This window comes from Eretmochelys imbricata, chromosome 3 (genome assembly GCF_965152235.1).
Source record: "Eretmochelys imbricata isolate rEreImb1 chromosome 3, rEreImb1.hap1, whole genome shotgun sequence".
Classification (NCBI taxonomy): Eukaryota; Metazoa; Chordata; order Testudines; family Cheloniidae; genus Eretmochelys; species Eretmochelys imbricata.
This window is the reverse complement of record NC_135574.1, coordinates 205,710,651-205,735,921: the sequence shown is the minus strand read 5'-3', so window position 1 is coordinate 205,735,921 and position 25,271 is coordinate 205,710,651. Positions and strand designations below refer to the sequence as shown.

Genomic DNA, 25,271 nt, shown 5'->3' with positions numbered 1-25,271 from the left:
TCTGATATAACTATAGCAGTATAATTATACTGGTAAAACTGGAAATATCTCCCATATAGACAAACCCTGATCTGAAATGAGAGGGTCCACACAGAGGTTTGTAAACATAATGGGCCAGACCCTCAGCTGCTGTAACTTGGTGTAGCTCCATTGAAATTAATACCAGTTTACACCAGCTCAGGAGCTGACTGAGAAGAGCAGCAGCAGTTCAATCTTGATCCAGAGCAGTAATTTTAGCTGGCAGAAACAGCTGTCTAATACAAGGAAAACCCCAGTTTGCAGAAGTGGCAAGAGCACACGCATAGCTCCCTAACTGCAAATCAATTCTAGGGCTCAGGAAAGGAAGTGCATGAATGACCATGCCCTTACCTCAACTGGGGGTAGCAGAAAAACTCGAGGTGTTTTCCTGCTGCTGCGTTTCTGTGGTGCTCACTGGATGACGACTGTAATTAGCGCTCTGTATGGAATTCTGAACTGCATCATTTGTAGAACTGCTCTCACTCTCTGCTGGGAGCATGTCTCTATGTGCACTGCCCCAGTGAAGGGAATCCTAGACTAAGAAGTTTCAGGGAAGGTGTTCTCCAAGGATGGGATGCACACAACTGGAAATGGACCTGCATCCACTGTAACTACACTGCCATCTGGTGGTGTCGATTACAAACAGGCCAAAGTTCTTCTATATTCCCCTTCATCTCAATCCCTGACAATACAGAACCATCCTGTGTAGTTTAATTACTAGCAAACGTGAGTGAGGATTATTCAGAATGATACAAACAAGCAGCATGACTTACTGGAACAGTTACCTTTCTTTAGTAATACCACTGTGGCGTCACAATTGCTGTTATCATCCATTTCTGTGTTATTTGATAATCCGTTCACCATATTTGCAGCATTTTTTGTCTTCCTTTCAAAGCAGTGATGTAAGGAGGAATTAAACCTATGCAAAGAAAACAAACACCTGCTGTATCTCTGTTCCCTATATGCAGCTTTCCCAACAGCCTGTCTTTTCTTGAGCCAGACCACGTATGACCAAACTATAACATACTAGGGGGCAAGGAAGGCCCTGTGGTTTTAAAGAAATCTAGCCTTAGAATAGGACAGCTCTAGCTTAGTTACTTGCAAAACAATCTCTGTGTCCTCAAACATGAAAGTCCATAAAACATCATGTGTAAAAAGTATCCTGGATGCTAAAACAAATGCAGATTGTAATTCTGTTATTCTGATATTAATTCTGTTAATTCTGTTGTCTTGGTCAAAAGATGGATGGTTCAGGGGTCAGGGTGCAAGCCTGACACTCATCAGACTTGGGTTTAATTCTCTGATCCTCCCCATATTTTCTGTGTGACCATGAGCAAGTCACTTGGTTTTTCTGTGCCTTGGTTTCCCGACCAATACCCTAAAGATAATAGCACCGGCCTACTTCACAGAGGTGTTGTGAGGATAAATACATCAAAGATTGCCAGGTGCTCAGACACTATGTAATGGGAGCTAGAGAAGTACCTGGGCTAGATGGCATTATAGAAACCCTTTGCCGCCTCTTACTGCTCTTGAATTACTTTGCAGACTCTGAAAGCACATCACAAAGCAGAGCCCTGCATTTTAAATAGGCCAAGGGCATATTTGACTTACTTCATGATCAGGATGTAAATGAAGTACATCAGCACTAGGACTAGGGACTCCCACCTGCAAACAAAGGCAGATGAGGGACAAATCACAGGAGAGCAGAGAGAGGTCACCTGTGCCTGACGGCACTCCCTGCTTTAGTCATTCAGTAAACCCACATGGAAATGTTCAATCCACTGGACATTGTAGTGCATATCCAGAAAGGGGGTTAAGAAGTAGGCTGCGCACAAAGCATGGGGATTCTGACTCCTACTCTGATCCTACTTGGCAAAAAAATCAAAATCAACTACAAAAATAACATGTAGCTGTGCAACCACTAAGCAACTTGGACACTTCGGGAAGGGCAGCCTGGGGCATGGGTGCAGTGGAGCGGGTGGAGACATTTTATGCCCGCTTTGCACAGTGTGAATGTTGACACATGGTGCAAAGCAACGGAGAATCAGGCCCATCCAGCTTCCAGAGCTGGTTTAAGAGCGCTACTGCTGCTGAGAAAAGAGACTGAACAAGCGGTAGCAGAAGCTCTTTCCAGCTCTCTCTCCATGCTGCTGCTGCGGCTACACAGCTGAGCCAGCAGGCACTGGACAAGCAGCTTTGCATGGTTTAAACTGCTAGTTAAATGTTATGAAAAGAGGTTTTTTTTAGCAGTTTCTACTACAAAATAAAGGACATTTGTATTAAAATTAGCCAGCCCATGGCTTTTGGTACTTCTCACTATAGAGTCCCCCCACCAACCAGACCTTACATTTTGTACAGTTTACTCTGACAAACCACTAGCCCCAGCAATAAGCATCACCACAGTTCTACACAATAAGACTCATTGTTCATTTTCTTTTAAGTCGAGCTCTGGCTTTTTGATCTCTTAGATTTAGCACTGACCATATTAATTCACTTTCCTTGTTTCTGACAGTCCAGCGCTCTGCTTCCCCGTTGACGTATTTCATTAAAAGGAAGCTGTTAAGTCTAATTTGCCTTCAAATTTAATTGTAGTTTAAAAAGAAAAACAAAAACCTCTGCAGAACTGTAAAAGTAAACATCCCAGGGGGAACAAATTACGCCCCCCGCAACTCCCTGCAACATTTTTAACCCAAACATTATAGAAAACCTGAAAATGAAGTATAACTGACTAATGTCATTGTCCGATCTGAGAGATAGACAGCAAGCAAACAGAGTAAACAGCTGAAAGTAAATTAGATTTTTCTATTTTCAGCTTTTCTAAGCTGCGGTGTTATTAATAACACAGGTAAATGCATTCATTTAAATAAACGATTTATAACTGGACAGTCCCCTTTAATGCTATCTCAGGTCATTTTATTTTTAACATCACCATTACAAAGATACACCCCATTCAATTTCTTTTTAAAAGTTCAAACGTTTGGACAAAGTCAGGGAAGACATGCTGGAAGACATTTCTAATGCTCATGTTTCATAGCATCTCCCCTCTGGCTTTCACTGCCCCCTCCCAGTCGCTCTGACCTCACCCTGGCAGCAGATCTCTGACTAAGGGCCATGCTGTATTGCCAGTCTGCCCACGTAGACACCACAGCCCTCTGGAGGAGTGTATGTGGGTGGACAGAGGGTTCAGACTGACACCGCTGCCTCCTTGCATCAGGGGACGCTCTGAATGAACCTGTCCTAGGCATTCCTCCCTAGCTTAGAAAATGAGTTATGCCAGTCCACCTGCTAACTGGGTTTCCTGCTGAGCAGGAAATTGGTGCCTGAATTGCTCTGCAGAACTTTAGCTTTCCCTGCTCTCATTAACCCTGATTTTTCAGCTCCTGTAATATAATCAGAAAGTGACAGCTGGATACACTTACCAAGAAACGATTTCATCATAAATAAACTGTGGAGGAAATTAAAAAAAGGCACGTTATCCATGAAATGCGACAGCGTACATTCGTGCTGAAAATACCCCATTACGTGAACACGTGGCAAGGAGAGGCAGAATCATCTAATGATCAGAGTGAGAGACAGAGGCACAAGGCCTAAGTACCACGAGGGTGCTGTTTTCTTGGGCTCATTTAACTTCTCCGTCCCCCAGTCTGTCCCATCAATGGCATGGGGATGACAGTCTTATCCAAGTGCTCTGAGATTTTTGTATAAAAGGTGCATTCAGAGCAAGCGTCCAAAGGATGTGAGTGATTTAATGGAGGTAAAACACATGAAGTTATGTGGGAAACAGGGTGTCCCATGGAAATCATGTGATAAACATGTACCTTTGGGGAGGAGGGGGGCAGATCCCGGTGTAAATCAGCATCGCGCTGATGAAGTTAATGAAGCTACATGCATTTTACACCAGCTAAGAATCTGGCCCAGGGCCTGATTTTCATAGGTGCTGAGCACCTACTATTCCAACTGAACTCAAAATACCGGTGAAAACCCGGCCTCACAATCATGTCACACAAAACCTTCCGGGGAAGGGAATACATCTTTCTCCAAGTGTTGTATCTTTCTGAGTAACAATAACAGCATGTCACAAAAGTTGTTACATCTGACTTTTGTCAATTTATCCTTGGCGTCACTTTTTAAAAGGAGAAACTTCAAGGTTAGCTTTTCCTAGTCACCACTAGATGGCCCTCACGTTCCATAGCTTATTTCCAACAGGGCCTCTCGGAGATGGGAGATGAGAATGAAAGAGTGCCAGCGGATATCGGGCTGGTCATAGTCAGAGGTGCCAGTCTTTCCCTGCACTCTTATTTTAAATGGACATCTGCAATTTACTGGCTTCCCTGCTGGTTCCTCACTGTCACCCCCAACCACAGGCCTCATTTCAAAATCGTTTTCAGCCTGTGGAACGGTAGCATGTTGTAATGCGCCATGACAAGATGTTGTGGCAACACAATGTCAAGAAGATAGCTGGGCTTCCTTGGGTTGCTTATCCTGAAGTCTTCTCCCAAAGTGCCTGCTTTCTCCATCCCTTGGCGCCATCCAGCCTTCCTGTTCTGCTGAACATTCACATTGTGTAACATATTTTATGCTACCTGACAGCTAGCAAAGAGGCCCCATGGTTTTTTCCCTTTGGCTCAGTGTCAGACCACGGCTCTTGTTAGAGTGTGACCCTGTCAAGTCCAGAGCTGCGTAGGTGACATGCTTACAGTAACCTGGGACCAGGGGCATCCTCCCAGAATAGCTGAGTGACAACACGCCACCACGTCAGTGCCAAAGCTGTACTTCCCTGGGCCATGGGGCCTACAGCCTCAGTCCATAGTCACCCTACAATTTGACATCCCAGGAAATGACTGTGGGTTGTACTTGGTTTCAACTTTTATTAGACGGGGGAAAACTTTAGCTCAGCCGTTCTAAAGCTTCATGGCTCTTTGTTTGCCCTCCTCTCTACACTACATGAAGAGATATAGTTTCATTAGGAAAACACCATCATGAAAAAGCACTGTTATGGTACCAGAGAACAACCAAAGGAAAGGGAAACCCCAGTGAAACACCCCCTGTAGCCTGTACACTCTGTAAAGAGCAAACCTCTCTTTGTTTGTAATGTACATCAGTAATACTGGTTATCAGAAGATAATGTGGCTGTGATCTATCATGCACACCACAGGTTATTGCTCATACTCACCAGGGTTTTATGTGCCAACAATAGTTTCAGGCTACGATGTTTTGGTGTGACAGGACACGTAAGCACGCACACTCATCTTTGCAAATAAAAATGAAAATAAGCCATAGGACACGTGTTTTCACCTAACAACTTTGACAGTTGCCCAGATCCTCAAAGATATTAGGTGCCTAACTCCCATGGGTATCAGTGGAAGTTAGGAACCTAAATACCTTTGAGGATTTGGGCTAGTGTCCCTTTAAAATTTGGAATTGTTGAATTTTTTCATTCTAATGCATGACAAAGAATAACTTTGGAACAGTTTGAGAAATTAGATGTTGTTTTGCCAAGCTCTAATTAAAAGAAGGTCTTGGTGGATTTTTTATTTGGCAAAGAGTTATAGAGCCAACATTGGTGTAAATGAAGCCAACCCAGTTTACATCTAACCCCTGGATTTTTAAGTGATTTAATGTTAAACCCATAACTTAAAAATACTCAATATCAATGGGAACATATTTATTTGCCAACAGACACATATATGGTTAGGCAAAACAATGGTGGAGCATACACATCCATGAGAGCATCACAGTCTATTTGTTAAAAGAACAAACATGGGATACCTTCCACACACAACATCATCCATTATAGAAGATCCCATATTGTGCTAGAAGTTAAGCATGTGCTTAAGTCCCATTTAAGTCAAAGGGATTTCTTATAAAGCACATACTTATGTGTTTTGCTGAGCATGGATGGACTTGTGTTCTTAAGTCCTTTGTTGAACTGGGACCTACACGTGTTTGGACGTTTCTTGTTTTTACACATTCATGTCTCAAAATTAACAATAATCATATGGGATTTATTTATTCTAACCCAAGAAAATTTACTTCCTTCTTTCAATGATCAAGAAGCCCATTTTATCTCATAGAAAAAGTGGCTAAGGGAATATTCATATGACTGGTAGAGTAAGGTGACCAGATAGCAACTGTGAAAAAACAGGATGTGGGGAGGGAGGGTAATAGGCACCTATATAAGAAAAAGTCCTAAAAAATGGGACTGTCCCTTTCAAAACGGGACATCTGGTCATCCTATGGTAGAGCAAGAATGATCAGTTATAAGTGTAACTAGCCTGCATCTGCATTTTGTGAAATTGACCATTTTTCTCTTTTCTTCTCTATGCCATTCATCTAGTTATTTTCATGGTTAATGTGAAATAAATGTTCATTTCAGCATGACAGTGTCTTTCGAAGGCAAGAGAGAAACTGGTTCACTTCAAATCACAGAGCAGCCACTAAAAGGGACCATGTCATGATTAATGTCTGTCCTTAACTCACCTTGTGTGGGCATGGGCCTGAAGACAATGCATTGTCTTCACTCATCTCACAGGAGCGTGAGGAGGCTGACTCATTACAGCGGGAACGTGCCTCGCGAAAGGAAGGTGCGACACAGGTACCATTTATGATCAGTACGATTTCAAGTAGGGAGCACAGCACTGAACTGGAACAGCATCTAAAGACGTGTGTGTGTGTGTGTCTGTGTGTGTGTGTGTGTGTGTGTGTGTGAAATCCTGATCTTGCTGGAGTAAATGGGAGTTTTGCCTTTTACTTCTGTGGGCCAGGATTTCACCCTGGGAGCTTATGATAAGGAGTCATCTATGTTCCTCCGCGACTGAGTGATACTATTTAAAATTCAGGCATTAAACACTACAGGACGGAGCGCTTAAGGGTGCTGCATGTGTAACCACTTTGCTTTGCTCTGATGCAAAACCTCAAAAGCAAAGCCACCTAGCAGGACATCCTTTATTCCTTCACCCATCGGCACACAACCACACCCCTACACTGTAGACTGCACACAGCCCTCACTCTGCTTCAGTGTGAGGCTAGACTTCCCTCCATTTCCTTCCCCGAACTATCTACCACCAAAGTAATCAGAGTGGGCGTCCCTTTGGTATAGTTCTGAGGCAGCATCCACTTGCTTCTGGGGCAGGGGGGATCTGGAAGGCCAGCATCCCTTGTGGGGCAGAGTTAAGGTGACAGTGTATTGTTTATCAGGTGGTTGTCTCTAGGTGGAGGTGGGGTCTTAGAGGGGAGGAAGGCAGGCTACGTATTTTAAGAACCAAACAAATGCTACCACTGAAATCTGACTCTGTTTGACCTAACAAGATCTTTTAATAACACAGGAGAAAATGTCAAGCAGAGGGGTTAAATATTTTAATTGTTTTTCCTTTCTCCCCGTTCTCCCATTTGCCTTTATGTGCATTTAACAAATGGTAATTGACATAGCCCTGTTGATAGCAGGGAGCTGCCGAGGATTGGGCTTGACTCCGGGCAAGTGGGGTACAGAATCTAACCTGAGGCCCAGGAAGGAATGATAATATCCTAGTACTTTGGAGTGAAGATCCCAAGGAACAGAACTTTTGTAGTTCTGTAGTCATGAAGAATAGCCCCCCATGGAAGACATTTGTGATGGAAGAGAGAAGGAACCAGAATGAAACAGTAATATATACCTTGTTTCCAGGTACCAGAGAGTTTTGATTAATGATCTGTCTGAGTTTCTTGCTATATACCTAGTTTAAGGAATATTCTAGATATGACACAAAAGGTATGACTGTATCAGGCCACTGTTAGGATGCCGAGAAGCATCCAAAAATAAAGCTGTCATGCCCTGTGAGCAGAAAGATCACTGGAAGGTTTTTTTTTAAAAAAAACAACCCCAGCCCTGCTCCCCTGACTGATTTGCAACTGTTCTGCAAATTAAATACACAATCCAAACACTATCAGGTTAGAAGCAAAGTGGCTTTCCATAGCCACTCTTCCTTTGGATTAAAAATAAACAAATAAATAAATCAAATAGCTGGGATGTTTCATGCATGCCTTTCTGCCCTTAGGAGGTAATTTTTTAAAATATATGGGGTTGCTGGTTTATTGTTCAAAAGCCACTTTCTCGTGCTTTATTATTCTCAAGCCATAGAAGTTACAAAGCAGCCTTTGTTGGTTTCACACATCATTACTGTCAATTACACTGCTTTTATTCTTGCCTGGATGTTGAGGTATGCATTAGATTGAAGACAAGCTATTTTTCATACATTGCAGAAGGCTGACCTTGCAGTGTTGAAATTACAAAGCACAAACAAGTTGAGGCAAACTCTTTGCTGGAAGTCTCAGGGGGAGGGGCTAGCTATGTACATGAAATATGTACCTAGTATGCAGGCACATGCATGCAATGGCAAAAGAAAATACAGCCAGGAAACTTTAATGTTGCCGAATTACAGTCACACGAATTCTGGAATTGCAAATGTTCATCTTCTCACCACAATGCTGACTTGACCTTACAAACGTATTAAAGTGAACACAAGAAGATCTCACTCTCCCCTTCCCCTCTTTAGTAGGGAATAGTTTATTTTAGGCTACATGTCCAAGATGACAGTAACGTATAGATGAAAACAACATTTATGCAAAATGCAGCTTTGCTCTGGGAAACGTAACTTTTGAATTTCCTGACTTTGTGCGAGTTTGGATGAAACTGTGCCATTTAACTGCTGTTGTTTTCACATTTCAATTCTTATGCGAGCATCGTTTCCCTTTTGGCCTGATTTTCAGCAGCTCTGAGCACTTACACTTCCCATCGCACAGGATAGGAGCTGAACAGCGAGTACTGTTGATAATCAGGCTATTGGCTTCTAAATTCACGTTTAGGGTGCTATATAAGTGGCCTGATTTTCACAACTGCTAAATATTCTGGAGAATTATAACAACTAGTCACAAGGTGTTATCAATGAAACCATCTTGCAACCTCACTGGTAGGGTTTACCACCAGTACCCACTAAATCCCATGCATCTGTGTACAGGTATATGACTTATAGTAACATTTTGTATTCATGAATTGATTTCCTAACCACTGGGGCAAAGCATGTCCCTTCTTGAGTATGGAGGGCTTCTTGGTAGCAGAGCCAGAGGACCAAGGGGATGTGGGACGGGGGGTGGGGGGAATGACTCAAATTTGAGGTAGGAAATGCACAGATCCTTCCATCCTCTCCTCACATAAGGAACGAAATAGGACTAAGCATCCACTTCATGGCCTGACTGGAGGCCAGACTTCTGGGAGTACGTCTACACTACAGCGGGGAGCAAGCCTCCCAGCCTGGGTAGACAGACTTGAGCTAGCAGGACTTGTGCTCATGCATTTCTGAGGGTATGGGGGGTCCGAGATTGAGTGGCAAGCCCAAGCCTCCACTGGTGCCCCAACATCCACACAGCTATTTTCAGTGGGCTAATGTGAGCCCCACTAACACAAGTCTGTCTACCCGGCTGGGAGGCTCTCTCCCAGCCGCAGTACAGATGTACTCTGGGTTTCAGAGTTACCACCCCATTGAGATGAATGGTGCTGTTCACTCCTCTCAGAGCTATTGTTTCATGCTCTCTGCAGACTCAAGCGAGCACTGCTGTATCGATTACACCTGTGTTGTGTTTTTAAGCTTTCCTCCACAACCAGGAAGGCTAGAAGCAGCTTTTTTTTTTTTTTTTTTTTTGTAATTGAGGTTTGGCCGTGACATGACTCCTGGAGCCAGGGCACAAGATTATAGTGCCTACGTCTTAATCTGCCCCCAGTGACAATCCTGATGCGGACCATAGGACACACTTAGCTTTCCTGAGCAGAAGCACCGTTATAATAGCCTTCAAAAACTTACCACAATGAGTGCAACAACAGACAGTGTGTAGTAGATTGAATCTCGCAGCAGACTCCATGATGACAGTGCAACCACCTGAGAAAATACGCAAAAAGTAGGAGTGAGCCAGGCTCTCGTCATCACAAGTTCTCTGTGTCAAAGGATGGACTGTCATTTCACAGTGCAAGCTGGCCCCATACATTAGTATGTGATATGAGAAATCCAAGTTTAGGAATCCACTGCATTTCTGAGACCGCTGTCCAGAGGCACAAAAAGGCCAGAGGTGAGACTGAATCTCTGGCACCTAAAGGTGGCAAAGTCATGGTAATGGACAGCACTTGCATTGCTTATCCATGGTCACATTCTGCCCTCAGTTACTTCTAGGCAGGTCTAATCATCCCTGTGTATCAGAAGGTTTTTTAATAGCTGTAACTGAAGGCAGAACTTGGGCCCAAATTGTTTGGTTAGGAGAAAGTCACAGTTCTAGAATCCTGTAAGACGTGTGGGTGGTGGAGGGATTGAGGGCCCAATCCTTTGAGGTACTGATCTTCTGTTAAAAATCCTGCAAGCCCCCAGAGAGAGCTTTCGGCACCTTGTGTGACGGGCTCAGCACCACACAAGATCCGATTTTAAAGGCAAAACGAGGGGAATGTTTATATTTTAAAATGGAAAGGAATACAGACAGAAAACTGGGAGGATGCAGGGAGCCCTGGTTCTCTGCTGCCTTCCACCTTACAGAGCCATTTACATGAGAGCGTCTCAAACTTTTCGGGCTCAGGACCCATTTGTTAAAGTTGAGGGCCTGTCGCAACCCAGTCAATAGGCTGGAGGTGAGATGTTGGGTCCTGGCCCTAGCGGGCCGGGGGGGAGGCCTGGGGGTCTTTGTTGCAGATCCCATCCTGCAGTCACCCCGCAGCAGTGGCTCCTGCAGTTCCTGGTCCTGTAGGGCTGGCCAGGCTTGGCTGCTCACTCTGGGTGTTGCAACCTTTGTGGCTGCAGTGCTGCTTAGATTTGGCCTTGAACTCCCTTGTGTCGGAGGGCAGCTGGGCCAAATCTGTGAGAGCACAGCTGTGACCTGGTGCATGGACTCACAGTGCTACTCACTCCAGTTGGACCCAGCCCCACCTCCGCATCTTCCTGACTGAGGGATGGCTGGGCCAAATCTGAGTGGTGCTGTAACCCTGCAGATCGCAACGCCCAGAATAGGGAGCTCAGCCCAGCCAATCCTGAGGGACCGGAGCCGTCACGTGAACCTTTTGAAATGTTCTGCTTCCCCCTACACCCAGTTTTGGGATGTGATCCACGGATTGAGAAACGCAGAGTAACACTGTACAGAAAGCACCTCCCACCCTAGGATCTCCAAGCATTCACCAACATTCATTAATTTAACTTCAGAAGAGAGCTGTGAGGAAGGCAAGCATTACTATATCCCTCTGACAGAGGGATGAGCTGAAGCACAGAGGACTTACTAAGCACTTGTGATTTTGTGAAGAGCCCACAAAAGTAGTTCTGCTCCAATGCATCTGAGATGCAGCACAGTGTGGAGAGGGGCTGCCTTTTGTAGACCTCTGAAAGTGCACCATGCCGGGCATGTTGGTGGTGTGTTGCCAAACACCTTCAGACACACACGATCACAACAGTCAACTAGTCACACACTCTAGATGGGATTTTCAAAAGAGTGCAAGTAATTTAGGCACACAAGGCCTACTCTGCCTCTTAGTGCATAACTAGTACAATATAACATAAAGATGACTTTTCCTAAACACTTAGATACTTAAGTGTACTCTTGTAAGGCTGTGTATTATTACTTTGAGTAGGGCAGGAAAACAGAAGTCGTGAAAGTCAGAGTTTAAGGCCAAATGGAACACCAGATGATTTAGTCTGACATCCTGTATATCACAGGCCACCACCACCCAACAACCAAAATTAGACCAAACTGTTACAGCCCACAGGAGACTACACTATCATGTGCGACAGGCAGAGAATAAGAGGGACTAAGTTGCACCAATGCCCGAGTTCCCCCCAATGGCAGGGAGCTGACTGAATGAGATATATCCAGATAATCCTGACCAGTGATTTACACCCCATGCTGCAAAGGAAGGTAAAACCTCTCTCCCACCCCCAAGGTCACTGCCAACCTAACATGGGGGAAAATTCCTTCCTGACTCCACACATGGTGACCACTTAGACCCTGAGCATGTGCGCGAGAACCAGCCAGCCAAGCACCCGAGAGACAGGATGCTTGGTGCCACCTCACAGCACTGGCCCCGTCCAGTGTCCCATCTCCAACATGGCCATCTCTAATGATTCAGAGGACGGAGACCCAACCCAGAGCATACTGTATTTCTGTGAGGGGGTGGCGGTGGGGATCTTATCTTGACCCCTCCAGATGTCTGGCTGAAACATGAGCTTTTAGGAACAGAAGGCATAAACTGGAAGTGAGCCTGAGGGCTGTTGAGCCCTGCCACCTACTATCACAAGCAATCAGGACATACAAGCACACTCATAAATTTGTTTAGCTTGCTCTTAAAACTAATTAAGTTGTTTGTCCCCACAACTCCTATTGGGAGGCTGTTCTAGAACCTCATGCCTCTGATGGGTAGAAACCTTCTTCTAATTTCCAGCCTCAATTTGTCCCTGGCCCATTTGTTCTTGTGCCAAAATATTTTTTTTTAGCTGAAATAGCTCTTCACCCTCCCTAGTGTTTACGGTGAGCAATCCTATTCCCCTATCAGCCTTCTTTTTGCTAGGTTAAACAACCCATGTTTTTCCAGTCTCATAAGATCAACTCTCCATTCTGCTGGTCATCCTAGTAGCTCTTCTGCACCTGTTTGCTTGAATTCATTTCTCCTGAACATGGGTGACCAGAGCTGTACACAGCATTCCAGTTGAGATCTTACCAGTGCCACGTACAGTGGCATTATTCCTTCTCTGTCTGTACTGGAAATGCCTCACCTGATACATCCTAGGATCATATTTGCCTTTTCCACCATTGCGTCATGTTGGTGGCTCATGGTGATCCTGTGTTCGACCAACACACCCAGGTCTTTCTTGTCCTCTCTTGCCCCAGCTTGTGGGAGACATTTTTATTATTAGATCCTAAGTGCATGACCTTACTATTGAATTTCATCTCATTTCTGTGACTCCGGTCTTCAAGGTCATCCAGTCATTCCAGTATAACATTCTGATCCTCCTCTGTATTGACAATGCTTCCCAACTTTGTATCATCCACCAATGATTTGCTGATGACAAGGTCATGTATATGAAATGAATACTGTATACCATATCAATAGGTGCTCCATATTAGTATATAGGATAGAGTAACAGTGAAAATTTGCTACAGATACAGACTACGTGGAATCTCATTGATTTCAATGGAGCTCCATGAGATGCAGCAGTTTGTTTTCCATCAGAGAGCAGATTGCAGAATTGGGAGCTAAGTTTGCAGGGATATTAGCTTGTAGTTAACGGCGTTGGTCTCTGAATTAAACCTAATTAAGTCTGCAAAGTGCCTGGCTACAGAGTTAAATTAGAAGACACCTAAAACATTAAAGCTAGACAAATTCCAATTAGAAATAAGGCACACATTTTTAACAGTCAGACAAATCACTGAGCTCAGTGAAGGGGTAACCGGGTGAAATTCTCTGGCCTGTGTTATACAGGAGATCAGACTTGGTGATCTAATCAAGCATAACAACTCAGAAGTTATGAGATGATATCAACACAAGAACAACTGGATGAGTTAATCTGGAAATATCTAGCTCAAGTCCTTAGAGTAGGGATTACTTATCTTAGAAAGTGGTTGAATTTAAGATTCAATTCTTGAGGAACACACACATTTTCAAACTGTGTGAAAGATCATTGAGAATATGTTTATAATAGTTCACAGAAAGAGAAAGGCTTTCTTTAGCTAGGTCGCACAGGACAACACACTTGGGAAAGGATCAGATATACTACTGAGTCTTATATTCAGAATCTCCTTTTTGGAAGGCTTACATTTAAAGCAGCAGAACTCGGTCACAATCAGAATTACAGTCCAAGGGCAAAAATCAGTGGAATTATCCCTCTAACACAAGGCCCTCACTTTTTTGACTACGCTATTGGTATTTTAGCTTTCATAGTCCATCCATTCTCCTGAACCTTGGGCATTTACTGGATGTTTTTTTAAACTTCTGACGCAAGATAAAGACTAGCAATTGCAATTGCTCTATTTTGAGTTCTCCTTAGGAAAACTCTGCAATATGCATGCACAGTGGCTGTCATGAAAAAGGCAACATTTGTCAACAGTTATCTCACACTGCAGTATTTCCCTGTCTCGCGCTGTGGTCACTGCTGGCAAACGTTGACTTTAAATGGGGACCACTGCATTGAAGTGGTTGCATTCAATTTTAGAACCGTGAGAAGGGATTCTTTGAACTTCCGAAGGCCACAAGACACAGGCCTGTGATGGAAGCGGGGCATCGCTGTACAAGTGCAGGGGTAATTCTGATAGACATTGTTAGAGGAAGCCTTCACTCCACAGACATGGTCCTGCTTTCTGCCTGCCCACTTTGGGGGGAGCTAGCACCTTTCTAACGCTCTCTTCTGGCCTTAAAATCTATGAATAAAATTGTGAGAGGTGGCCATTCTGTGTACAGTACACAATGCACTCACATTATTAAAATATATATGTCAGAGACGACCATGATCCTAAAAGACAGAAGGCTAATTTAGTTCTTGACTTTCTTAACTAAGAGCACTGATGGGGTGAATGACAAATGCTCATACAGCTGTTAACTTCTTCAATCAGCTAAGGTTTAACTATGATTATTTTTTCCACAGCCCCATAACTAATCTGTCTCCTTAAATCCTTATTTTCCATTTCTAGACGGTACGTCAGACATTCCCTTAATAAAATATGGTTTCCAGCCACATCCCCGAGTCATGTTTCTTCATGAATTCAATCAAACCAACAGAAATTTCATTTTCACTTTTCATTATCTGTAAAAACCCTTCTTTTCACAGAAGATTGAAGTGTAACTGTTTGCCCACATTGTCAAAGATTAACCCTTAGAACACTGAGCATTGTGCAGCCTGCTGGCCCAAGGAATGTTCCAGAAGACGTAGGGCATGATTCTAATTTACACAAAGGCCTCTTTGCACCATTCAGGCAGTATAAAGGGGTCTTGTAACTGCAATCTACACCCAGTCTATGCCCTTTTGCCCACCACAGCCATGTAAAGAGACACAGTGAAAATGAGAATCAGGCCCTGAGTATTCACAGATTGCTAGCCTGCGCTGAAGTCCACGCTATCACATCTTCACTGCTATTGTTACCGGTGCTGGCTAGATTAAAGCTAGCATGGGCAGGCCTACCTGTGCTACAATCACACCTTACACTGTGATGTAGATATACCCCCACAGTGTTTGTGTTATTAGTATGGCCATCAGAAAGTTGTGATATTTTGGTTCAAAAGTTGCTGCCACTGTTTATTAAAGTTGTGGTTCGGGGTGCTGGTGTGTGTGTGTGAGGGTGCAGGACCTAAACACTTGCTTTGTAATTGACTAGAGTTTGGGTCCTCTACCTTCTAACAGGGGCTGGCTATCCTCCCATTTCTCCAGTCGCTAGGGTGAGGTGAGGGTGGGGCTGAGCCCCCACATCCTAGAGCTGGCCCCAGCTCAGACGGCTGGAGGCCCTGTGTGCGGCTGGCATAGCCCTGTGCTCTGTTGGAGGTACACGCCCCAACCCCCACCTGGCCCTCCCTGAGCCCATCCCGCAATGTGGCCAGGCAGCTATGGAAGGCGAAGTCCTCAAGGTTGTGCAGGAACCACTGCTGTTCAGCAGGCCTGGCCCATGCCACGTGACAGAGGCAGAATTGCTCCTGGGTGAAGTGCGAAGCCCACAGAGCTGGAGTACTGAGTGGGCTTCAGAGAGAGAGCCTGGAGAGCCTGACCCTGACCCACATGGGTCCCTGGCCCCACTCTCCTCCATCCCTGCCCCTAATGGGCAAGGATGGAGCGGTGGCTGGGGCAAATTTGCAAGTGGCATTTCGAAAGAGTTGCAGCGTGATTTGACAGTTGCGGTGAGTGTTAAAATTTGCTGTTTTTGCACCGGACTCATGGCCTGTGATTTTCAGCCTTCATTATTAGCAGCCCACTGTCCCCTCTGTATTATTAATTCCAGCATCAGCAGCATTTGAGCTTCAAACCCTCCCCTCATCCCCCACGGGCCAGCTACTTAAGTCTAAGACACCATCTCCCGTAAGCTATAGAGATTTCACTGTGTGGACAGGAGTTGCATTAAGGGCTGCACTCAGGTTATACCTCAAGCTAGCAGTGCCATGAAGACAAGCCTTAAGAATAAAAGGACATGTAATACACGTTCAATTGAGGATAAAACAGGATTGCTGCATAGTTCCTTTCACTCAGTACCTTTCAAAGCCACAGAAATCGGAAGGAATGTGGGTCACTGTGGGCCAATTTAGACAGGAACTAGGACTGTAGAAGAGAAAGGCCACTGAGTAATTCAGTCCTTGACTTCATTAGCTAATAGTCTCAAAAGGGCAGATTAAAAGCTGTCACGGGGCTGTAACATCTACAATCTGCTAAACTCTGCTCTATTTTTTCCACAGCCCTAGGACATCCCCACAGTTGAACTGTATCCTCAAATCTTTATTTTCCATTTCTCGAGTGCACTTCAAACTTTTTGGGCCAGATCCTCCACTGGTGTACATCAGCACTGCTCTGGTGAAGTCAATGGAGCTGGGCCAATTTACACCAGCTTTATCTTTATAAATACGTTTTCCAGCCACATCCTCATGCTTGTGCAAGAATTCAATCAAATCAACAGTAGCTTCATTTTCATTCCACGTTATCTATATAAAGGGTCCCGTTTCAGAAAGCTGAAATAAAACAGGTCCCCGGAGTTCTCTGGTATTAACCCGTACATTACTGGCATTTTCCAGACTGCTAGCAAAACAAATTGTTTGAAATGTCATACGCTAAGGCCTCTTTAAATTGTGACTTTTTAAGTAGGTGTAAGTTTAATTCATGCTCACGTTCACGTCGCTTTATACTGCCAGAGCCATGTAAAGAACGTTTATTTGAAATGAGATTCAGGCCCATGTGATCGGTGGGCCAGATTCGATTTACACCAGTTGAAGGTCTGTCTCAGCATGTCTGTAGGTTATGATTGAAATGCTCAAATTTAGGTGCCTAGAGGTATGTTCCTAAATCCATATTTAGGATCCTAGATAGTCTTTTTTGTTGGTTTTTGATTTTGTGTTTTCATTTTTACAAGCATTTTATAAAATTACATTCATTCTATTTAACTTTGTTCTTATGATGCTGTATATCATCCTGTGTGCTGTGATGGGCAGAATCAGGGCTGGACATTTTACCCTATAATCATTTGCGTTACTTAGAGATGTTGTAACATTTCTATCATTTTCCAGTTAAAGAAGTTTGTTGTTTGCCATGGAACCTCCAAACCTGTCATTTAATGAATGATCACTATACAGGGATAATACCCTGTATCAGCTGATTCACATAGGTTTTTCTGTGAACTCCTTATGTAAGCTTCATGGGTCCAATTCAGCCTGGGATCTGAAAGATCATGAACTGAATCATGCACCATCATATGTAATAACAATCCTGAAGGTCAAAATCGACCTTCATATACAGCCGTGCTATCCCACAGATGGTCAGATTCTGCCCTGCATCACACCTGAACAACCCCATTATCTCAAATGGGATTACAAACATGCACCCGATGGCAGACTGGAGATGCTTTAAGAGCTGGAAAGAACCTAGCTTCTGATGCGAAGTTGAGTGAGACCTATATAAGGAATTGGGCTTGTACGAGGAGTTCATATTTCACATAGGTCATGGCACATCCATGCTGCTATTGCAAAGTAAAGCCGAGATTCCCCTCCATCTGGGTTGGGGGTGGGGATGGCATAGGTTACAGCAGATTTATGCCTGATGAGAACCCCTCAACCCCAGGCGAATTCTCCGCAGGCCATATATGGCCAAATTCAGTCTCCTTTGTGCTGCTGGAGCAGTGCAATGGGATTGGGATGGGGGAGAGAATCCGGCCCTACATTTCTCTGTGAGATGAAGAATTTATTATAGGGTTCAGTCGAACTGTAACTACGACATTACAGATTGCTCAGTTAAAAATATATCCCTCTCCTTGTCTCTTTACGGTCAATCCCTAAAGAGTTACTGTGGAAAATGTAAAGGGCTGTTAGTTACATTTTTAAACCTTTCACACGCTGACACATACATCTTAATGTATCCAAGAGACAACTTAATTCCTGGTGTTGCCATTTAGGTTATGCACTGCAACCATAGTAACCAAACCAATATAAGCATCAAATTGTCAGTCCACCCAGCATGGAAAAGTTGCCCTAAAGGGACTGATTACAAATGCTCCTGAAACCCATATCTGGCTCAGCAAGACCAAGCGTCCCACAGTGAAGAAATCTTTGGCGAGCAACAGTGAGAGTAGGGATAGAAATGACGTGGAGAGGAAAACACTCTAGAAAAAGGAAAACAGGAAATGCCATTTTTTTTCTTTTCTTTTATCTAAAACGTAGTTATTTATCTTGAACCTTTAGACCAGTGATACGCAGACCTCAGTGGTTCAGAAGCAAAATTAGTGATCAACATTACCCCAAAGATCCAAGGTAGTGTGAATTCATTGTTTCATTTACGATAGTACTACGTATTCATATTTAAACAGTATGGCAGGGGAAATTATATAAAATTGTATACATAAAATTCTCACAGCAAAATGACGGACCAAGTATTATTATGTTACCAGCTACAATTGGTTAATAACACAGTTAAAGCCTCCTGATTGGTCAATAACTTAGATGGGTTAATAATTAAATCACATGGTGTTTTAATATCATGTGCTGCCAAGAATCGCAGGAGACACATTGAGGAGGCACTTGCGGGGGAGGGGAGAAAGGGTGTATTTTGCAAGAAAGGAAGACCCTACATCCAGCCAGTGTCAAGACTCTCCAAGTCTTAATTATTACTGTCAAGTCCTCAAATGCATTGGACACTGCTGACAAAATCTCTGATCAAGAGTGCACGGGTACACGCCCATCCCATAGGGACAATGTCTCGAAGAAGTCTGCGAACATTTTCTCCTTTGTCGGAGGAGAAAGAATGAAAGCAAGTTGAGAGAGAGAGAGAGAGAGAGAGAGAGAGAGAGAGATCACTTAGTGTACTGGGCTCCCCTAGCTGAGATCTAATGCACAGCACTAATGTTTAGTTAATTTTACTTTAATTGCACAAGTTATTAACTCCTGAACCAGGGGCGTCACTAGGGGTCACAAGCATTGCTGATACTAGTAAAGCAAAGCACACGAGTACTGGAGACGACACCTAAAATTCAAAATGAATTCTCATGGACATAGATTTCAAACTGTAAACCAATCACTAGGGAGGCTTGCCGACCGGGTGAAGGAAAAAAAGTGATCTTTCCCACCGAAAGGCTCACAAGGGGCTCTGACCATCTCCTTCCAATGGCTGAAGGTTCTCTCATCCTGCAGACCTTGGTAGGTCCACAGAACAGAGGGAAATGCCCCCAGCCTGCTCCCTAGACACTGCTAAAAGCTTATTGGAAGGAGGAATCCTAAATGATCCTTAGGACTCTTCCATGCCTTAGGCTCATTGTGGGCTTTTCCAACCCATGAGCTTTAGGAAGGTCATCAGGGACTACCCCAAATCCCCAAGAACCACAGTACGCTTGGTAGCCAGGCTGGTAAGTCAGACAAGCACCTGTTAACTCATCGGAGAATGGGGAGCCTGTTTGGCTACGGCATTTAACTAAATTTCAGTTGTGAGGCCATCTGTGAAGCCTCATTTTCTTCAAATTCTGCCAGTTACACCCGTGCATCCCCACTGAGAGAAGAACGGGGACAACAGAGGGACACAGGTGTAACTGAGGGCAACGTCTTTATTATACTAATGTAGATGCATGAGCCAGAAAGAGCAAACTTCTCTCAGAGCTCAGGCTCAGACTGGAGGGCCAGTGGGCAAGCTGTTCTTTTATTCCTACACCGAGCAATCAGATATGGAAATCACTGAAACAGAAGAGATGTCGAATCCCCCAGTGCTGTTTTTGCAAAGCCACTCCCCAGAGCAGAGCTGCACTTGAAAGGGCTACAAAAATCCCCCTTCCTCTGGTTTACCTTGTGCTGATGATTCTGTAAACTCAGCTGTTGCTGCTATCATGCTGTTAGCTGTAGAGTGCTCAAGATCTCTGGATCGCAGAAAACTCTCCCACCAATCCTTACCTACAAGTACTATCATTGTATATATTACAGTAACACTAAGGGCATGTCTACACTGGAAAAAATGATCCGCGCACATAGCCACAGCTGGCCTGGGTCAGATGACTCAGGCTTGCAGGGCTGAGGGTCTAAACATTGCTCTGTAGACGTGTGGACGTGGGCTAGGGCCCAGGCCCATGGTCCGAGAGCCTGGGATCCAGCCCAAGCCCAAATGCCTACACCGCAATTTTTAGCCCTGTAGATCAGGCCCAGTAAGCCTGAGTCAGCTGATCTGGGCCAGCTGCGGTTGTTTAATTGCACTAGAGATGTACCCTAAGAGGCCTAGTTGAGATCATCCCCTAGTGTGCTAGGTGCTGTACCCACACCCACAGTAGGACAGTCTCTGGCCCAAAGAGCATGCAATATGAACAGCCCAAGGAAGCGTTATTATCCCCATTTTATACATGGGGAACTGAGGCAGAGAGAGTAAATTACTTGCCCAAGATTACACAATCTGTGGTGAGTCAGCACCTTACTCCAAGGCTTCTGAGTCTCATTCCAGTGTCTTACCCACATGGCCCTCTGTCTCCTCTATTTAGACATGCCCCTCCATCACTCTTCCTGACTACTCCTTTCCTCCCAGCTGGGGCAGAAAACCCTCTTGCCAGCCCCCAGCATTCTCAAGAAGAAAGCTGGCCAGACTTGTTATCTGATTTGCAGCTAGCTCTGTGTCTGAAACATATTTTGGTTTCCACTGGACCTGTCAGCCCTGTGTGTGGCACTGAAAGCTTACATGGCAGTGAGGTGTTCGTGGTGCAGAATGCAGTGGCTGGTAGTTAGCCCTTAGGTTAGTAACCACTAGAGCCTCACACCTGTCAGAGCTGGCTCATGAATGAGACGACACTGAATTTCAGCTGTTAGAAGGAATGGTAAGGCAAGCGGGGAAACAACAAAATATCTGGTAGACTTTGAAAGTGACAAGCAGCAGCTCTGTGTTGGAACAGCTCAGCCTAGGCATGTCTAGTAATAAGCATTTCCAAGTGACATGCAGCAAATGTAAGTAATGCAAGTAGAGCTGGGAGGAAACTGTCTTCCAATCTGACCAGTATTTTGGGGAGTTCAAAAAAAAAAAAAAGAGGTTCCCTCCCTGAATCGGGACAAAGGTAAAATCTATTTCCACAAACTGAAAAAATGGGGAAAAAAATCAGTTTGGGTCAATTGAAAGATTTTATAAGATAATTTCCTAACTGTTGTTTTGATCAGGACTATTTTCTCCCTTTTAATAAAACCCTTTTTTTTTCACTCCAATCAGCTTAAATTTCAAAACCCAAAGTTGTTTTGAAGAGGAAAACCAGAATATTTTGTTTTTAAAATGTCAAAACAAAACATTTCCAAAACCTCAAAAAACGCAATTTTTCAATTTGGGAGATTAACTGAAACCAACCCTGTTTTGCTATAACAAACTTTGCGACTTGGTGTTTTTTGACGAAAAATTTTTGTTGAAAAATTCCCGACTGGCGCTAAATGAAAGGCACACACATCGTAACTAGAGAGAGTCTAGGAGGATGAAAATGATAACCAGTTACTGACAGCTTTGCTACAAGCAAGAACTTCGGTTGACCATATAAAAACTACAAGGGTGCACAAAAGGAAAAGCAAGAGATTGTTCACTCTGGATTCCTTATACAAATAATAGGCCAGATTTGCTCCGCTCTGTTCCTCTGCTGGCTTAGGGGGTAGTAAGAATGGAGACTGTGCCTAATTTCTGTGCTGGGATTACCCTGGCATAGGGGAATTACTAGTGGGTAGCGCTCACATAATTAGCACCCTCCCCAAATCTCTAGGCACAAAAGATGTATCAGGGTGAAGAAAGGATCGGAAGGGTGGGCAGGTGAACTGGCAATCCCTAAATGGAGCACAGTCCTTTATGGACCATAGTCAGTGGGTGCAGTTTAGAGCAGCCCACAGGCTGCTCTAACTTACACCTGTTGCTGGGCAGAGACTCTGACAGTCCCCTCCTCTGCTGCACCCAGAGAATCTGGGCCAGTAGCATAGCCTACTCCAGAAAATGGGGCAAATCACTACAGACTCTCTGATGCAAGCTGTAATACTTTATCTAAAGCTAGCATTCATATAAAGGATAATTGTGCATGCCGCTTCCGCTACCAAAAGTCTATAAAGCTGTACCAACATGTGCACGCTCTTTGGTAAATAAGAGTATTTTTGCTGTTTAATTTGCTAGACGAAACAGGTGTTGGTTCACACTGTATCAAATATTACAAGCTTATCCAAGATCTTTGTGTGAATGTACCACACACATTTTTCACTCAGAAACGTTCCAGTTGTTCATCTCCTTTTCTTGCATTGCCTTTCTTATGCAGTACGATTGGTGGTAAATACTGACTTGAAATCCTGAGCTTTGAAAGCTAGCCTTCTAATCTGATTTCTCTGTTAATGCCTTGACACAAAGAGCTTAGATTTTCTAGGTACCAAAACCTATGACTTAATTTCTTAATGCTGAGGGGCAGGAATTCTTGGCCAAAGGGGCTCAGAAATTAAAGGCAAAACCTTACAGTGATTAACTGCAATAGCTTACACAGATAAATCACCAACACGGACACTGGATTTTCAGAACATTGTTCATCTCCGTTTCAGAGTCTCCATAGCTGTGACTGTGTCTTTCCCCAGTGACTCTCAGTGAACGTTGCTGCTTCTCCGGAAGAAATTTACCTTGCTGGCACTCAATGACATTGAAACCACTACTCAGCAGGATGGAGTATGGAGAAAAGATGGAGACTTTGAGAGCTGTTTCAAGGGCCGTTCTAGAACATTCTAGATTTTATGTAATTTAAATTAGCTTTAATATAAGCAATCCTCATGGATTTCCTACCGTGTTGCGCTTCAAGGGTGATATCCTGGCCCACTGAAGTCAATTGGTGTTTCTCACTGACTTCAGTGGGGCCAGAATTTCACCCCAAGATTACATAAGAAGCCACGCTGGCAGCCCAAACTCTGCTCTCAGGAGAGAGTTTGATCTAGTGGTTCAATGTAACCCATTGATTGGTTTGTGCCTCACCCACAGAGGCTGTGAATCTGTTACTGCCTCAGCTGGTGCTGTGCCCTTTCTAGCTCAAGCTGCAGCAGCTCATGCTTTTAGCTCTGGAAGTCCCCGGTTCAGTCCCCAGCGTGCTGGCCGCGATGGCAGCCATGAGCCGTCACATAAGCAAAAAGACTGGAATCCATATGCTCTGAGTTCTATTCCTGACTCTTCTACTGACCAGCTAAGTGATCCTCGGAATGTGCCTGGTCCACAGAATCCCTATCTGTAAACCAGGGGTAACTATTCCCACCTCACAGAGGGATGCTGTTAGGTTAAGTCATTAATGTGTGGAAAGTGCCTGGGGATCCTTGGACAGTAGGTGCTAGGCATAATATGATAGTTCTCTGAACCATTTTCTTAGTATTTCATCTGCTGAGCAGCCTTTGTCACAAACAATATGGTGGCTTCCTTTGCACTGTCCATTTTTTAAGGTGACTAGAGTGACGGTTTTAATCTGCTTTGCACTTAGAGTGACTAGCAGGGCACTTTTCATTTAAAGGAAACTTTTAAACTCCACGATCTCTCAGGTGCCACAAGGACTCCTCGTTCTTTTTGCTGATACAGACCGACACGGCTATCCCTCTGAAAATTGTAAAACTGAGGCGCAGTCAGCAAAATGTTTCCTTACCTGACGCTATGGATAAAAGACAACGCTAGGCTCTCCCTGGAGGTGACTTAACTTTAGTGGCTAGATCACTGCTGTGGTATCCTTACAGACAGCTAATCGTTTGGGGTGGGACCACCTAACTTTGTTTGCACTGGAGTTGATTTCAGTGGGAGCAGAGTTAGGCTGGTACTGGGTGGTTTTGAAAATCTCAGGCTTGACCTGCAATAAGACGGAACAATGGCATGTGTGCTTTGAACATGTAGGGCCAGACTGTTCGCTGTCTGCATGTCCCCATGTGCCACCAAACTGTCCCATGCATAGCCTCCCTTGCTGCTCCTCACTGGGCAGTGCAACTCCACACTGCCCCCAGCCCGGGGCTTTGTGCAACTGCATAATCAAGCCCTCAGCATAGGTGAAGTTACTTTCTAAATACAATTAATTTATAAAGTCACCTTTCACTCATTCTTTACACTGATTGCCAGTATGATGCATGCAGAAGCAGCTGTAAACATAAAAGGGAAATGACCAAGAGAAAGCTTGCCATTTGGTGAAATGAACAGCAGTTGGTTCCAGTAGATGCCATTGGATAGGAGGTGGTGCTGATTCTGGGTAAGAACGTTATCCCACCTCCCACAATCCCCATCTCAGCCCACTTGCGTGTCTTATCATTTACTATACGTTTGTACAGTGTCTAACATAAAGGGGCTGCGATCTGGTTGTCCTCTAGGCACTGCTGCACTATACATGTTTAATAAATAATAATATTTTTCCACTGTCCATGATGGCATAGCTCTTTTACACAAATTCCAGATTCAAGCCACTTCCATGCTGCTAATAGCAGGCAAAAATATAAAGGCAATTGTATCAACAAACAGGTTCTTAAGAGAAGATGAAGGAAAGTGTACCAGAGACATGCAGAAAGAGATATAGTGAAAGGTTTGCTGCTGCTGTATCTCCATTGTGCCACACATCCACGCTGCAGTGGACACAGGAAAGGCGAGGGGGCAAGTTAGAATGGCACACAGCAGGAAAGAGGGCACTGCTGTGTCACATACTGCCCCCTCAGCTGTTCAGTACTCTTAATAAGCCCGTAATAAGCATTACCATGGTCTAAAGGAACCTCAGAAGCATAGAGGTTTGGATCATTCTTTGCACTTTTCCCTTTCCGATCTGAATTGCATGGGAGCAGTCAGTGAAGCTGCGTTTCTGCCACACAGCTGGAGGCCGAGATCAGGTTTCTAAATGCTTTCTGTGCTGCCTGACATATTGCTTGCTATCCATGGTAATTTACAAGCATTCCAAAGCCCTGCAATTTGCAGGGAGCACACACAGTATCAGTCTCTTTAATTAGCTGTGGCAAGATATAAATTGGGAATCTCCTTGCATGCTACTTCTGATTTGTGTGAGCTATTCTAGGAGCCAGGGATGTCCCTTTAAAGCTGGAGGGAGCTCCCTGTGGAAGACGG

The 25,271-nt window shown here is 44.3% G+C and overlaps 1 protein-coding gene across 1 annotated transcript in view; it reads right to left on the bottom strand.

The window, feature by feature from the left end:
* Positions 1 to 25,271, bottom strand: part of SLC24A3 (solute carrier family 24 member 3) — a 337,622-nt gene that overhangs the window by 32,966 nt on the left and 279,385 nt on the right. Inside the window, exons 7-10 of the mRNA XM_077812070.1 lie at positions 9,852 to 9,926; positions 3,438 to 3,463; positions 1,630 to 1,683; positions 804 to 937 (exon numbers count right to left, since the gene is read on the bottom strand). Coding sequence (XP_077668196.1) covers positions 804 to 937; positions 1,630 to 1,683; positions 3,438 to 3,463; positions 9,852 to 9,926 — 289 coding nt within the window. The remainder of the gene's footprint in view (positions 1 to 803; positions 938 to 1,629; positions 1,684 to 3,437; positions 3,464 to 9,851; positions 9,927 to 25,271) is intronic.